The 17,653-nt window shown below is 45.0% G+C and overlaps 1 protein-coding gene across 1 annotated transcript in view; it reads right to left on the bottom strand.

Moving 5' to 3' along the window:
* Positions 1 to 12,575: 12,575 nt before the first annotated feature.
* The window catches only part of LOC142588834 (uncharacterized), a 31,662-nt gene continuing 26,584 nt past the window's right edge, over positions 12,576 to 17,653 (bottom strand). The window contains exon 5 of the mRNA XM_075700654.1: positions 12,576 to 12,738. Coding sequence (XP_075556769.1) covers positions 12,576 to 12,738 — 163 coding nt within the window. The remainder of the gene's footprint in view (positions 12,739 to 17,653) is intronic.

The raw sequence follows: 17,653 nt of genomic DNA, 5'->3' as shown, positions 1-17,653 counted from the left end.
TCGAAATCTTAGCAGGGGAACCAATCCTCGCAAACATTTTAGTAGTATTGCTATAAGTTTGGTTTCTATTGCTGAAAAAGCCTCAGCATCCAGCATACCTCTCGTATATATACACACGATGTGGCAAGGCAATAAAATATTGTTGGAAGTCTCGCAGTACTTTTCCTTCGCGCTGTACGTCATTTTCATCATGAATGACCAACTAGCCCAAGCAACCACCCTATTCCATAATATAGATTCCAACCCTCTGAAAAGGGATTACAATATTCGTCATGTTGCCCAAAGGTGTCCACGGAACAATGTATTCTGGTATCGCAATATAGCGTCTTCTTGGGCAAGTTGGTATATATGTATTGAAGCCATTGTAGCCAAAATGAACACGGAAAATGAAGAGGACTAGACACCGTGGGCACCCATGATGTCTTCCCCTCTTCATTGTCCGTATTCATTTGCGCTACAATGACTTCAAGGTATCCTGAAATTGTTTTCTGGCATATAACGCGCGACTTGACAAATATCTTCATGTTATCACGGACATTCACTTTGAAATACTAGTTGACTTTGAATGGTAGTTGACCCGGCCAGTAGAAGACAGGGTCAACTTGTCCGTAGCTCTTTAGTTCCCTGGTCACGTGCCAGGAGACCTTCATGTGCTAGACTGAGCACAGTTAATTTATATGGTGTTAGTACCATGAGCTGTATCAATTCCGTTCCCGACGAAATTTTTTTGCGTTGTAAAGGTTATCTTTTTGGACTCTAAATTTGACCTAACGTCCACCGCGGGAGGCAGACCATCTTCCCAATAAGTCAAAACACTTTAGCAGCATACCACCCTGCTTCTGGTATTGCATAAACGTTTTGGGGCCTGGTTGACTCATATTTGTCATAGGGACAACACTGCGATCATAGATTTTATGTGCGGGCTTTCTTTTAATTTTTTTTACGAGCACCGGTTTCTTCTGCTCCTTCTATTATCTCTTTCCGAGATACGATAGCCCATGAACACCAGACACGCCGGCTGACACAGGGCGTTGACACGTGACTGACGGGGGGCCGTGTTCCTGGCCGTGTGCACAGCACTCCTTTATTCTCAATTCGACACCCTCGGCCCTAACACACCATTGCTCGTTGCCGTCCCCACAGGCCTAACGCCCTCTTCCCTTTAGATGAACCCCACCTATATACACTGTGGCGAGGGAAGCAATGTCACCTTGAAAAGGACGAGTTCACTTGTCAAAACGTTGACTTCGGCTTTCACCTAGTTCTCGTTTTTCTCATAGTCCTAAAGATGGGTGTGCGATATACTGTGACGTCCTTTAAGTTTTCCATATAAGCAACAGCCCTCAAGTATTTATTGAAATAATTTACCAATTTTTAAAAAAAACAAGTCTTTTCAGGGTAACTTTCGACACGGCCAAGGATTTCCGCCTCGCCTGGGCACTATAGCAGCGTAATTTTTCGACGCTTCAATGAGCTTTTGCAGAGCTGTAATCGTAGACCCCAGGTGTGTGACTGACCGAAAGGCGCATCAATCGGGATCTGACAGGGGCAAAGCTGTTGCGAGCCGAGATGACTGGTGGAACTAAATCCATTTAATACTTTGTACCGCTTACCAGACTTCTCCGCCACATCCCACAACAATGACCACGCGGCGACGCCACCAGCTCTGAGGCGCCATTGACCAAGCGGCAGAGCCAATGCCCAGTGCGTTTTTGCGGTTTTTGTCGCCGTTTTACGGGCTGTTTCTGTCTTTTACCATGTGTAGAGCAGCTCAAATGGCGTTTACCAGCTTGAAGAACCGATGACGAAGAGCTGTTAGTATCGTTCCAGCTACAATGAGATGGACTATGTTGCCGTGGAAAATCAGCGGCACAATTTGCAAGCGGTCGCGTCGGATCGGGGGACCAGCGTGTCGTTGCACTGTGACAACGAAATCATCCGACTTGCATGCTGACGACTTCCCTACCACCGACACGCCATCGGCATAACACAGCTGTCTCAGGAAGTTGAAGACCTAAAGCGGGTCGGCATGGTGTGACCTGGCCTAAACCAATCTAAGCTGTTCTATATCGCCAAACACTCAGATGGCACTGGCGATCGTAGCATTCTCATTTGCAGCGGCTTCTCTGGCGGTAGCATCTGTGCCTATAGCAAAACATAGCCTGAAATTGCCTGACCAGTAGAAAAGTATTTAACGACTCTGCTATAGCATTAACGACAATGTGGCTATTTGCTGGAAAGTGCATGCAGGCTCACCAGAGGAATCATGCCGTACTGACTGACGTCGGCGTTGTCGGGGTTCGGCGCCATAGTATAGAGCTTGTCTTGGGTGGATGACTTCTCGCTGTGAACTTTGAGGATAAGCATCGTGATTTCTGGGAAATCCCTGTTGGAAAAGAGCAATTACAAATCTCTTCCTTATGCGTGCTTCTTGGGCTGCATTCTCTTCGTTTTTCGACAGTTTGGCGCTATTTAACCAAACATCAAAAGACAACCATTCAGTAAATCAAGCAATATAGAGCACTTCGTCATAACGAAGGTCACGTAAGTTACAAGTCCAATTGGATAATCATGTGCTTGAAAAAACTTCGCTGGCTTAAGGCTAAACTCATGGACGAGAACAATGCTTTTCTATAGCTTTTCTTCAATGGTGAAGCCTTCTTTACTAGCAATGCGCATGTATTTCCAATTTTCCAAGTATTTCGTGGCGCTCTTCGTCCATACCCTTGTGGCATTAAACGCCACACATCATTTCTCAAGTATTGCGGCTTTCCGCATAAGTGACTCGCTCATGGTATATCTGTGCCACGTTTACTGGAACCTGACAAGACGGTTTTATTGCAACCGCACTTAAGAGGCAAAAAAGAACTCAACAACTGCGGAATGTGTTTATTCAAGCTCTTGTCCGTCCAGTTAACTCGGCAGTTTCCCGCAAGAACTCGGCTAGACATCTCGCAAATGTTGTGCAGACGCTTGCTCTGAATGCGCACTTTAGATGCGTCAAGCTGGCACTTACAGTAAACGAACACCAATACAGTTATAGCTATACCGAATGAACTCAGGATGCTAAAGGACAGTTTTTCCAGTGTATTTTTATTATATTTCATTGATAAGTGTAATAGGAAACAAGAAAAGGGCATAATTATATTTTTTTAATTTTGCGAGGAATTAGTCAGTTTCACGTAACCAATTTCAAAGTATACTTTCATATTTCGCCTTTTGTTTCTCAGCAACCGTGGTTGAAGTTCAATCGGCAAGTTAATTGTTTGGTTCTTTAAAATGCAGTGAGGTTCATTCCTACCCATGAAACGTGTAACTATGCCGCGGGAGAAGACGTCAATATCAGTGATCGTCGTAATCAGGAAGACGTAATCCCCACCTTTCATTTTGTTTCTGGGATTGTAGAAGTTTTGTGCAGTAAGAGAGCTGACATTGTTTTTGTCTTCAGTGGTCATTTAAAAGCGTAAACTGTAGGCGGACAGCGTTAATAGTTCGGCGTGCTGGTACCTATGCAGTGAGACAAACTACGCTCGGCGGTGCTCTTTCTTACATTGTGCCAAGTTTTGACGCGCATTTTGTATCAACGTCTATTTCGCGTTGCTTTATTTTACATTTAGGGATTCTTTTTCTCAATACTCTCATGCGAGAAATACGGCAGCATTGACTACTGGAGCAGGTTCGCTCGAAGTATGCGGACGTTACATTTAGGAGAGCTCGAAATGCAAGCCGAATTATTAGCGAGCATTCACTAGTTAAAGTTCCAACCATTTCCTTTAGATAACTTATCGCAATTCACGTATTGAGGCCGGTGAGTTAGCAGATCATGTCTTCTGAGAAGAAGTCCTCAGGATGACGACGTTGCGCAAGTTTTGTGAAAAGCTGCGTGCTGAGCAATTAGGATGCGACACCCGGAGCACGTTGCTGTCGGCGCTTTTGGCACCATTGCTGAGTGTTCAGAGCGCTGTGCTTCTGCATTATGATGTACCATGAAATGGAGGGCATTCGGGATGCTGTGTGATAGGTTTTGGCTCTCCAGCGTTCATCCGCGGGTGCTCGTCGAAGCGTAAGAAGCGCCTCTCGTCATGATGTCTGAGTACCACGTTTCAATCGCTCAGCAGTGTATATCAGTACCGCAATAAATTTTGACATAGACTGTTCAACAATGCACCTTGTGAAGAACTTACGTACAACGAGACTGCATTTTACGTTGTGTATATCAACGCGTATTCCCAAAAAGTCGTAGTTTGTCCCGAAAGGCGAAGCATCGATTGCGATTGCAAGTTCATAGACACTTATTTGAAGTAAGGATAGCAGTTTTATCGGCCGTAAAAACTAGGAAACATTCGGTTGCTAACAGATTTAGCAAGCATGGCGTCAGCGCGCACAGGCAAAGATGAACACATCACACTGGGAGACCACGGACACTCGCCGTCAGAGCGCTGGCTTGAGCAAACGCGGCAGTAGCAGCTCGCGAAGTGACCTCCGTGCTGTCTATCTCTTCAACGTGAACGGCGAGAAAACAGCAGACCGAAAGGTATCAGGACTCTGCAGATCGCTTTCACGGTACGGTACGTACGAGGGTCCGCGCTCCTTCGCGTAAAGTATGCAGTTGCTGGCAGAGCAGAAGTGACCCCGCCCCCTTCCCTCAAGCACTGCCTCCCACTTTCCTCTGAGTAGCGCGCGAGATTGAGCCGCGTTGGGCTGTTCCCCTTGCGCCCGATCGTGAATTACCTAGTTCCTGCCAGAGCCCCACGCTGCCCACATCCCTCCTTTCCATCCACCTCCTTTCCACCTCCCTCGCGGGCGCCAGATTGAGACGCGATCGTCGGCAACCCACGCGTGATTTCACTCGCACATACAGCGTACGGTGCGCCGACGGTGTTATGGCCCTTGGATTTTATACGGAACATCTCAACCACGGCGACTGCGATGGTAAAAATGTACCTGAAGTGTCGATATATTTGCTATCGCGCTAGAACTGATTCAAGTTACATGTCGCCTAAAGCTACTCGTTAACAGCTGTACACGCGTCCCAATATATCTGTGTGGCGTTGGTGTTACGCTGCTAAGTTGAAGTCGTCGGTTGCACACAGTCTACTGCAGGAGCATTTCAATGGAGTTCAAAATTGATCGCGAGTCCCTCAATTTCTCGGTTATAAAGGCTCTGTTCACGATAATATTGACGTCTTAGCGATTCTCGAGCACTAATCTGTCACCTTGGCTTGACTTAATATTTGCCTATCGTGTCCCTTTAAGCCAGAGCTGTATTGGCAAGATAAACCCAAGCCGACCTATTTTTTAAAAGCTGCGACTATGCTGACACTGGAGTGCAATTTTTCTTTTTGAAGATGATTGGCTTTCAAAAGTTATCAGCCTTAGTAATAGATCTCTCGGGTCCAGACGCACCTAGTGTATGTTTATGTATGTTTAATATTGTCACGGATTTTGTAGCGAGGGCGCCTTGTTTCATCACTTAGCGCGCGTAACGTGAATACAGGGGTGCATTCTAGAATGCAAGCCAGCGCGAGTCACTATTCTGGAGTGTAATGTGGTACATTTTAGTCAGCGGAGGGAGTTGATCCATGAGATCAGATTTTGACGGCTGACAGGTGTGCTTGTCGCTATCCCTGTGCTTTCCGTTTTGCTTACCTGAGAAGAAGTTTGCTCAATAAAGACACAAATTCTAAACCTGCGGTTTTGGTAGTCTTCGATTCTGCACGGTCACTACAACACGAAAGTACTCCCAATCTTGTGCATCCATGCATCCATGTACCCACCAAACTTTGCGCATACTTCTATATATGTTTCTTTTTTTAGCATTTCGTTGGCGCTCCTGGCCTTGCAAGATTGTGTTTTTGCAATTCCAGTGGCTTGACATGATAGGATAAGTGAGCCAATATACCCAATCAACCTCAGCTTAGGAAGCTGATTGTACGAGTGAACTTACCCCTTCTCCTTCCCCTCCGCTACCCCACCGCTTTAGCCCACGCACATACGCATGGTCAACAGCGGTCAATCAAGAGATCCATTCGCAAGTGTCGATGAGAAATGCGCTAGTATAAACGCTAACTCGTACCCTACCCATCTCTTGTTCGATCCGCGTTAACCATTTTCAAGTCTCCGTCTAGCTGTGAAATTCTCTCTTATAAGGTAAATACGTATCCAGACAAGCTCACACTGAAATACACGAGGAAGTGTACAGCTAGTGCCATCACTTACGTAGTAGCCGATTTCGCGGCATTAACAAGGGAGGATCCATCACTGGCGTTAAAAATTCCCAAGGCGCAATGATGGTCTGGCGTTTGTTCTTGAAGCACTTCCCCCATGATCTGCAAAGTTCGCCATGCGTTAGTTTAGACAGCTATAACGTCACGCGCGCGCACAAGCCCATGTCCTAGCGTGACCCATAGCAGAAAACAACTAGTGCGTTCAAATCTTTTAGTCAACTCGGGCGCGATTACGTAATATATTAACCCCGTGTATATCACCATCCTCACCAGCCTATATTTAATGTCTACTGCAGGACGAAGGCATTTCCCTGTGATCTCCAATTGCTTCTGTGCTAGCGCATTATAAGTTGCGCCTACTAATTTCCTAAGTTCATCACCCCACCTAATTTTCTGCCGTCCTCCAGTACGCTTCCTTTCTCTTCGCACCCAGTTGGTAACCCTAACGGTCGACAGGCTATCCGCCAAACGCGTTACATAGTCTACCCAGCTCCCTCCTTTTCTCTTAATGTCAATTAAGATATCAGCTATCAGCGTTTGCTCTCTGATGCACCCCGCTCTCTTCCTGTCTCTCAACATTACCCCTACCATTTCCCGTTCCATCGCCTCTTTGCGCGGTCCTTGTTACCAGCTTCTCTGTTAACTTCAAAGCCTCTACCCCATATGTTAGCATCCGTAGAATGCAATGATTATACACTTTTCTTTTCTTCGTCAGTTGTAACCTCCATATTATGATTCGATAATGCCTGGTGTATGGATTGCAATCAATTTTTATTCTGTATATATCTTTTGCGTGATCAGGGCTCCTCTGAGTACTTGACTTAGATAAACCTATTCGTGCACCTTGTCTACAGGGAAACCGGCGATAATATACTCTTGTTCTCTTGCAAGTCTATTGAACATAAACAATGTCTTGTGCATAATGTTCTTCAACCCTACTCTAATACATTCGTGGTTAACGTCCTCAAACTTTTCTTACAATTCTTCTCCAGTGTTGATGAACAGAGCAATATAATCTACAAACCGGATATTTTTGAGATATTCTCTATTGAACCTCACTTCTAAGCCTTCCTAGTCTAATATCTCTATTACTTCAAAGCATGCAGTGAATAGTATTGGAGAGATTGTGTCTCCGTACCTGACCCTTCTAGTGATAGGTAATTTCCTAGCTTTTTTGAGGAGAAACAAGGTAGCTGCGTAATCTGTAGATATTACTTGAGATATAAGGTATGCATTGTCTACTATTTGTTTACGGAATTCTTTCATGATTCTTAGAATCTCTGCTAACCCAAACGCCTTTCAATGATACATGAAAGCGATATAGTAGGGTTGATTGTACTCCGAAGATTTCTCAAGTACCTCGTTGATGACATGAACTTAATTCATTGTAGAATATCTCATCCTGAAGTCAGCCTGTTCTCTTGGTTGACTGAAATCAGGTGCTGCATTTTCATTATTAAAATTTATTCTCTGCTGATTCCAGCACAGTGCAAAATGTAGAATTGCTAGCTGAGGTATAGGACAGCGATCACAAGTTATTGAGGTCTATGTTTCCCTTCGATTTAGACAGAACAAAATTAGGCAAGAACAAAGAGGCCGACCTATACACAGTGAGCATGAAGGCAGACGAATTCAAGTTGCTGCTCGCAAGCAAATATTTTATAATTAGAACAGAGATATGAAGATGACATTCAGGTAATAAATGAAACCGTAGCAGGGCTGACATTGGAAGGACCATTTGAATCAGAATGTAAGGCACCAATGCAACCAGTAGGAGAGCTCTCGCAAGTAATACAGGGCCTAATAAAAAAACGACAAAGGACGCAATGTTTCACGCGAGACAAGACAGTAAGGAGTATTCGAAATTACAGCATCAGGAAGATTGAGAAAGTAGTTAAAGATGGCCGCAGCATGTAATCAGTGAGAAGATAACTTCATATAGGACATGGCATGATGTATGTAGTGAAAGATACGCTGGGTAATGTAATGAGCAATTTGGATGACATAGTAAAAACAGCAGAACAAGTTTGTACTGACCTGTGCACTATCCAGAGCAGCCACGCAACTTTCATTACAAGAAGTGATCAACACTGTATATAACTACTGATGACGTTAGAGGGGCATTTCAAGACGTCCCAAGGAACAGTGGCAGGCGAATATGAATTAACAATCAACTTATGCAACGATGGAGAAGATATGGGGACGGGTCTCCATATAGATGAAAAGAAAGGGTCAATGCTAGCGCTAACAGCGTAACCGAGAACCGTGATGTGATGTCGAGCAAAACGACAACTAAAAGAGTTATGTTGCAGGTCAGCACGGTGAAACACATCGATAACGGCCGACAGGTGGGTCAGTGACTCTGATATCTAGGCTAAACAGAATCACGTGAACGACATAAGACAGACAAGTGGAGCACTTATAGCCCTTACGGACAGAATTCACCATCCGCACGAAGGTTACGGGAGCAGTAAACAATACAAAAAGCAAATCCTTGAACTGGTAATGTCTATGCGGTGCCACGAACACTATCTTCTCGCGGTGCAATTTATGAACGTGAATCTGCCAGCAACTGGAGCGCGAGTCCATGGAGGAAAAGCATGCGGCTCCGTGGAGGCAGTCGAGGCATCATCGATTGAATTCAGTGGGTATAGATCCTTAGCGTGATGTTGTTGAAGTGTTGTCAGTGAACACAAAAGCCGCCAGCTGCTGTCTTTCTTCTCGACTAGCACCACGGGGGACGCGCATCAACTGGAAGAAGGTTCGATGACGCCTTTTGCAAACACTTTGTTGACTTCGTCTTGGATAACACGATGTTTGCTGAGAGACGCACGATAGGGACGGCGGTAGACAGGGATAAGGTGTGGTTGGAGCATCGGCTAGGTCAGGAGATTCGTGCTGCAAGAGGCCAATAGCACCGTGAATTAAGGTTGAATACGTTGTCCAAAAGTCCATACCCAGTGTAAAGTAATAAGAGCATTGCTCAAGAACAGCAAATGAAACAGAAGTTGGGTTACCGGCGATGGTTATGCGGGCCGTGCACATTCCAAGCATAGGAGGAGTTCCTCCAACAGCCACTCTTACTCCGGGGTATAGAGCACGAGTGACCACCTACTCTTGGCGGCGGCTAAGGCCTGAGCTCGGGACAAAAATACGAGCCCAGGTGTCGACAAGTGCAGAGGTGGGCCCATCGTCAACGCTAGCTTTCAACATACATCGTCGAGTCGGCAGAGTAACTGGAGGGTTCTGGGCCTGAGCCGTCGATGAGGTGTTACTTTATTAATATTTGCGGTTTTACGAGCGAAAACCACTTTCTTATTATGAGGCACGCCGTAGTGGAGGACTCCGGAAATTTTGACCACCTGGAGTTCTTTAACGTGCTCCTAAATCTAAGAATACGGGTGTTTTCGCATTTCGCCCCCATCGAAATGCAGCCGCCGTGGCCGGGATTCGATCCCGCGACCTCGTGCTCAGCAGCCCAACACCATAGCCACTGAGCAACCACGGCGGGTGAGGTGTTACTTTCGCGCACCGCATCGGCTAGTTTTCCGTAGGGAAGGAGGCACGGTTGTTCGTAGACAGCAGATGGTGAGGTGACGGGGAACGGGAGGCAGTAAGGCGGAAAGGTTGCGAAAGGGACCTCTGACTTATCAGTGCCGGTGAGCGGCTGGATCGTAGGGCTGCAGCGTCAGGGTTGTATGGATGTCTCACAATTAGTGGTAGTGGTAAAAGCAGTGCCGCTAACTGAGGTACCGCTTTGAGGGCAGTGCTGACAGCTGCGTGCATGGGTAAAGAATGGAGCTTGTTGCGAGAGCCATAATTATATGGTCCAAGCTCGCTTCAATCCCGATGCCGCACTGAACGCTTAAAATAAAGAATTTTTTTACGCTCACCAACTTAGCCTTCCTTAGATTATGCCAAATATTCAAAACTTTCCATATCAAGACACCACCACCACCTGGACGTTGCAGCAATTAGTCCTTTCAGGAACGCTTAAAAGTGCATTTTTCCTACAGTACAGACAAATGCAATGCGTTACGTGACGGCGTTAACAAATTGCCACTTGTTGCTCTTCTAAAATATTTAGAATGTTAGTACTGTGCAAGTTCTTTTCTTGCCACTTGACTGTATCTTACTACACTGTTTTGGGTGTTTGTCTTCTTGCACTCCTGCTATGGCCCATTTTGGTCTGCGGTATGCAGAAATAAATAAATACATAAATCGGTTTTCCACTTCTGACACGCCAAAGAAACAGTGCATGGCACGTCACTTTTCTAATGCCTTTTCTTTCAAGCAGAAGCCTATGCTTAAGGAAGCTCCAGAGCACTTGTACACAACACCGAAGCGAAATTCTATCTCACTGCAATTGCTGCACGTTGTGCCGAAAACTGGTGCCAGGCGAAGCTTTCTTCTTCAAACCAGTTTGGGCTCAAATGAACCGGTTCAGAAGGCCCCGAACTGGTTCAAGTTGCTCTATTTTCACTCTGGAGCTAAACCTGCACATAAATGAAAAGCTTTAGCCCGAACCTAAAACAAAGTTAAAGATATATTGCTTCGACACCTTGGCGACAGCCATTGGTGAGCACTTATGTGTAACTCCGAGTACGTTTTTGCTATGTGAAACTGAATGCAAATGGTTTACGATTCATCGGCAGGCGAGCCTAATGTAATGCTCACGTACCAAAGCTATAGGTGAACGATTAAGGGGTCCCAAGAGGCGAAAACCCAAATTAAGGGCATTATAAGTATGCTTTCGCTAATTATGCCTTTACACTTTGAGACGTTAAGATAGTAGGCATCATTGAAAAATGATTTTTTTTTCTGCAAATTGATTTCCTGATTTTTTAGTTTTTATGTATACTCACACATTTGGCAACGTAGGTTCCGAAAAAAATGTCTTCTTACCATTATTATCTTGGGAGTTACAGTGAGTTTTAAAGCCCATATCCTCTCATTTCGAAGTCGAAAATCAATTTAATTTCTTTTATATAATTATTACTGAAAATAGTTCGTCTTGTTATGTTGTCAGCGAGTAGTCGCACGAACAAAAAGAGACTTTGGAGCATCTCATGGGGGCTCAGGCTATGGATGGTGCATTTAGGCCCTTTGTGTAATTTCTTTTACTTGTTTCACGTGGTTTAAATGTTTGTTTATGTTTTGCTCAAAGCAAGATTTTGCTCCACCTCATGTTACGCAGACTTCGATAACTTTCTTTTGAAGGAGCCTTTTGATATGAAGTTTGGCACATTCATTCCTAACATATAGATGTGTGCAAAGAACTAGACAAACAGAATTAATGCAACATTTTAGCATACACAGATGATCTTGCAAATAAATGTGCTTTAAATTTGCCATTTTTTTCCTTTCCCTTAGTTATTCGGCCATGACTTTCTAATTATTTATCACATTGCATGTGTCCTAGAGCATTACAAGCCCCGAGCGTAGGATGCGTCGCTAAGGATACTTGCCTATCAATCTATGCTTCTTTTTTTGCGATAGCTATTATGTGTACACTCCAGGAGGATTTATACCGTCGTCAACGGCAGAAATGCTCAAAAAAGCCCACTTATCTGCGTAAATCTCATTCGCTTTACTCAATTCAGCAATTCGTTAGTTAATAATGACCGCTGACGCAGCTAGCGCTTTTACCACATATTATGGTAAAAATTACCAACCGAAAAAGAATATAAACCATTTTCTGCACTTTAAAGAGTTGCATAAGCTAAATAACACATGCTTATTCAGAAAAAAAAGGTTGTTCAAATCCTGTCCAAAACTTCAATATTTTTTTCTGTCGCCTACCGCCACAAAGACAGCCAATAGAGTAGCAATATATTGATATGTCGCTGTTACATAAACGTGAATAAATACAGTCATGAATGTCAACATGAATCGAATGCAGAAACGTGTTGTAGTACATATTTTATTTCACTGTCTTCGTTTTTTTAGAGGTCAGCACGTTATCGGGCAAATATCAACACGGCCTGGTTCAAGTTCTTCTAAAGGAATACTTGACTATTGTTAACGTGCAAAATAATACTTAAAGACTATTACTTATAAGCATGCCAGTCTATAAATTTCCCTTTACATGCTTCAAGCATAAGCAACGCGCTGCGTCAGTTTTCTTCAATTCATTGTGCAAAGCGGGCCCTGGAGCATATGGGAATTCAGTGCACTTCCGCATTCAGACCCCGGCAGGCTTTGCGCGTGCATCCGCTTAGGAAAGCTATTTTATGCGCAGAAACAGCACAAAATATTTTAATGAATGTAGGCACGAGTGCATTTGATGGTGCATATAGAAAGGAAATACGCAGAATATAATTTATATGGCTGCGAAAGCAGCCGCCGCTAAGTACTCGCCTTGAGGTACTGCAGGCCGCCCGACTTGGCGACGGGGTAGTCGCTGACATCCACGTCCAGTGCGCCGAAGTGCATAACTTTTTCGCGAAACAGATCTGTCAAGGCATGTTGGATGTTTACTTCCTCGTCCGGTGGAAAGGCAGGCATTAGGCTGTGCAGAAAGGAAATACGTTCAGTGCCACATACGAAGCAATGTGCCACGGTAACTAAAATTATCCAGGCAGATATTAGCACGGACACTTCGGTTATGTGCGTCCTACAGCGAAGTTCTCTAAGCGAATCCTGCTCGACGTTGTTCGTCTCGTGTTGCCCAATACCTGAACATGGGGCAGCGCATGCGTGCTCAGTCAGCTTAAACGCGGTGTTCTTGTTTTAGTTGCACCGAATGTTTTAAAATTGCCCGTGGTAGATAGCACAATTCTAACCATTTATCTAAGTTACTCGATGAGCCGGCCATTCTACAAAAAAAATCAAGATGCTCACTTGAATAATTTACATAATTAGGTTAAAACGTTAAGTAAAGGTGGCCTCATCAAGTAAGGTAGAAGGATAGTTAGAATTGTAATACTCTCCCATGCAGTTTTTAAGCATATGGTACAGCTAAAGAAATACCCTATCTAGCCTTATACAGTATAACCCTACAGTTGTACCACTACGGACTCAGCCCCTGAAGAATTACTTAAATGGTGCGACAAATGATAATAAAAAAAGTTTCCTAGAGCAATACGTGCACCTAGGCGCATGATTTTCCTACATGAGCGTACAGATCTATTTCCTGAACCCCTTGCTTTGCCAAGTTTCCTCCGCCAATTTTGATTTTCGCTGAGCAGAACGGGAGCAATGGGGGATAAAGAGCGCGTAGGAAAAGTGGCTCTAAACTAGAAACAGTGCAATCAAATCCGGTCATATCGCCGATATGGCGTAATTAGCGGAACCCTGCATCCCATTAATCTCGCCGCGGGGAGTATTCGTGCGGTGATGGCCTGTCTGGTAGGCATGTATTCGGTACGCTGCAAAACTCGGGGCTGAAGAAGTGACCACTTAAGTACGCGTGAGATCCAAGTTAAACGGGATAGAACTTCTGTAATAAGAAAATCAGCAAAAGGCCAACAAGGCGAGAGCAGGAGCCAAAGTTTCGACAGGTAGACTTGTCTTCTTCAAGGCGATAAGTCGCCTTGAAGAAGACAAGTCTACTTGTCGAAACGTTGGCTCCTGCTTTCACCTTGTTCTCGTTTTCCTCATCGCCTTGAATTTCCATCTCCCGAATTCCCCCAGTTTTCCCCGTTATAAGAGAAGAAATTCAAGGTTTCCGTGCACACGTCCTCTTGTGACATTTCAGCCAAGAGGCGTCATTATCGAGCACATGTCATGTCAGTGCTTTCTAAGCTCTAGAACTAGGAAGATATAGAAAATTGCTAGGCTGAAAGCCGCCTCTGCCTACCCATAACGCACAGTGAAGCCGCCAGCAGCCATTGAGTGGTGGGCAGAAGACCGGCCGCATAGCATATCGCGAGTTTCGCCGCCCTTTTGCCCCGCAAATGATCAAAATTACTCAAGTGGAATTTGGGGAAGCGCCAACTTGAAATTTGGGGTTGGGCTAACCGAAATTTGCGGATGGGCGAACCGAAAGTTGGGGAAAGGCCAACTTTAATTTCGGGCGTAGGCACTCTTGAAATTTGGGGAAGGGCTAACTGAAATTCGGGGATGGACGAACAGAAACTTGGGGCTGGGCCAATTTGGAATTTGCGGGTGTGCCAACTTGACATTTATGGATGGCCAACTTGAAGTTTGGGAGTGGGCTAACTGAAATTTGGGGATGGGCCAACTTCAAATTTGGGGGCGGGTTAACTAGAACTTTCACTTTACGCCAACTTGAAATTTGGGGGAGGGCTAACTAATATTTGGGGGTGGGTTGACTTAAATTGTAGGGGTAGGCGTAAAGTTTGTAGGTTGGCTAAATTTAATTCGTGGTGGGCTAACTGAAGTTTGGAGATAGGCCACATTAATATTTGGGGTGGCCTAACTGAAATTGCAGTGGTGCAGTGCAGCGGTGGCGTAGAGGTAGAACACCCGCCTCGCGTGCAAGAGGTCCGTGGTTCGAATCCCGGTGCCGCGATTTCCCACCGGATTAAAAATTAAAAAAAAAACCGCGTGTTGATAAAATTGCATAAACATGCATGGAGTGTGGCCTCATCCCAGTGAGGAGAACCGGTAACGCACTGCCTCATCAGAGCAGGATTGGCCCCCCTGGTACAGTACTTGGCCACAACCTCCTATATGAGCACAACAATCAAACCCCGGCCCCCCAGTCCCCAGCAGCTGCGAAGCAACTGACCATGGCTGCGGTCAGACCGCCATTGGAAGATGAACCTGGCAAAGTTTAACGCTAGAACGTTATCTAGTCAGGCGAGTCTAGCAGTGCTATTCGAGGAATTAGAGGGCAGTAAATGGGATATAATAGGGCTCAGTGAAGTTAGGAGGCCAGAAGAAGCATATACAGTGCTAAAAAGCGGGCACGTCCTGTGCTACCGGGGTTTGGCGGAGAGACGAGACCTAGCAGTCGGACTCCTGATTAATAGGAATATAGCTGGTAACATAGAGGAATTCTATAGCATTAACGAGAGGGTGGCAGATCTTGTTGTGAAACTTAATAAGAGGTACAAAATGAAGGTTGTACAGGTCTACGCCCCTACATCCAGTCATGATGACCAGGCAGTCGAAAGCTTCTATGAAGACGTGGAATCGGCGATGGGTAAAGTCAAAACAAAATACACCATACTGATGGGCGACTTCAATGCCAAGGTAGGCAAGAAGCAGGCTGGAGATAAGGCAGTGGGGGAATATGGCATAGGCACTAGGAATAGCAGAGGAGAGTTATTAGTAGAGTTTGCGGAACAGAATAATATGCGGATAACGAATGCCTTCTTCCGCAAGCGGGATAGCCGAAAGTGGACGGGGAGGAGCCCGAACGGCGAGACTAAAAATGAAATAGACCTTAAACTCTGCGCTAACCCTGGCATTATACAAGATGTGGACGTGCTCAGCAAGGTGCGCTGCAGTGACCATAGGATGGTAAGAACTCAAATTAGCCTAGACCCAAGGAGAGAACGCAATAAACTGGTACATAAGAAGCCGATCAATGAGTTAGCGGTAAGAGGGAAAATAGAGGAATTCCAGATCAAGCTACAAGCTTTAACTCAAGAAAAGGACGTTAGTGTTGAAGCAATCAACGACAATCTTGTGGGCATCATTAAGGAGTGTGCAATAGAAGTCAGTGGTAACTCCGTTAGACAGGATGCTAGTAAGCTATCGCATGAGACGAAAGATCTGAGCAAGAAACGCCAAGGTATGAAAGCCTCTAACCCTAAAGCTAGAATAGAACTGGCAGAACTTTCGAAGTTAATCAACAAGCGTAAGACAGCTGACATAAGGAAGTATAATATGGACAGAACTTTCATTGATTACGAGAAAGCGTTTGAATCTGTCTAAACCTCAGCAGTCATGGCGGCGTTACGGAATGAGGGTGTAAACGAGCCATATATAAAAATACAGAAAGATATCTATAGCGGCTGCACAGCCACCGTAGTCCTCCATAAAGAAAGCAACAAAATCCCAATAAAGAAAGGCGTCAGGCAGGGAGATACGATCTCTCCAATGCTATTCATAGCGTGTTTACAGGAGGCATTCAGAGACCTTGACTGAGAAGAGGTGGGCATAAAAGTTAATGGAGAATACCTTAGTAACTTGCGATTCGCTGATGATATTGCCTTGCTGAGTAACTCAGGGGACCAATTGCAATGCATGCTCACTGACTTGGAGAGGCAAAGCAGAAGAGTGGGTCTATACTTAATCTGCAAAAAACTAAAGTAATGTTTAAAAGTCTCGGAAGAGAACAGCAATTTACAATAGGCAGCGAGGCACTGGAAGTCGTAAGGGAATACATCTACTTAGGGCAGGTAGTGACGGCGGATCCGGATCATAAGACGTAAATAATCAGAAGAATAAGAATGAGCTGGGGTGCGTTTGGCAGGCATTCTCAGATCATGAACAGCAGGTTGGCATTATGCCTAAAGAGAAAAGTGTATAATAGCTATGTCTTACCAGTACTCACTTACGGGCAGAAACCTGGAGGCTTACGAAAAGGGTTCTACTTAAATTGAGGACGACGCAACGAGATATGGAAAGTAGAATAATGGGTGTAACGTTAAGGGATAAGGAAAGAACAGATTGGGTGAGGGAACAAACGCGAGTTAATGACATCTTAGTTGAAATAAAAAAAAAGAAATGGAGCATGGGCAGGACATGTAATGAGGAGGGAAGATAACCGATGGTCATTAAGGGTTACGGACTGGATTCCAAGGGAAGGGAAGCGTAGCAGGGGGCGGCAGAAAGTTAGGTGGGCGAATGAGATTAAGAAGTTTGCAGGGACGACATGGCCACAATTAGTACATGACCGGGGTTGTTGGAGAAGTATGGGAGAGGCATTTGCCCTGCAGTGGGCGTAACCAGGCTGATGATGATTATGATGATCTTGATGATGATGATGATGATGATGATGATGATGATGAAATGAAATTTTGGCGTGGGAAGATTTGAAATAGGTGGTGGCTGAACTTGCGATTTCGGGGTGGGCTAACCAGTCTTGTGATGAGCCAACTTGAACCTAGTGGTGGCCCAACTTGAAATTTTGCTTGGCCCATCGGGGGTAGTCAAGTAGAAATTTGAGGGGGGCATCTTTACTTTGCGGGTGGACGAAATGAAATATGCGGGACGGCTAACTGAAATTTAGGGGTTGCCGAAGAATAATTTTGGGAGTATGTCAGTATGAGTATGGGAGTAGTTGAAGTTTGGGTCGTCCAACTAAAGTTTGGGGGTGTGCCGAATTGAAATTGGTGGTGGGCTAACTGAAATTTGGGCCTGGGCCAACTCGAAATGTGAAACTCGAAATTGGGCTTGACCAACTTGACAGTTGCAGGTTGGCCAACTTTATAGTAGGGGGTTTGCTAACTGAAATTTTGGAATGGACCAACTTGCAATTTGGGGGTCGGCCAACTAGAAATTGTGGG

This window comes from Dermacentor variabilis, chromosome 7 (genome assembly GCF_050947875.1).
Source record: "Dermacentor variabilis isolate Ectoservices chromosome 7, ASM5094787v1, whole genome shotgun sequence".
Lineage (NCBI taxonomy): Eukaryota > Metazoa > Arthropoda > Arachnida > Ixodida > Ixodidae > Dermacentor > Dermacentor variabilis.
The sequence above is the reverse complement of the archived record's forward strand: the minus strand, read 5'-3'. Positions and strand labels throughout refer to the sequence as shown.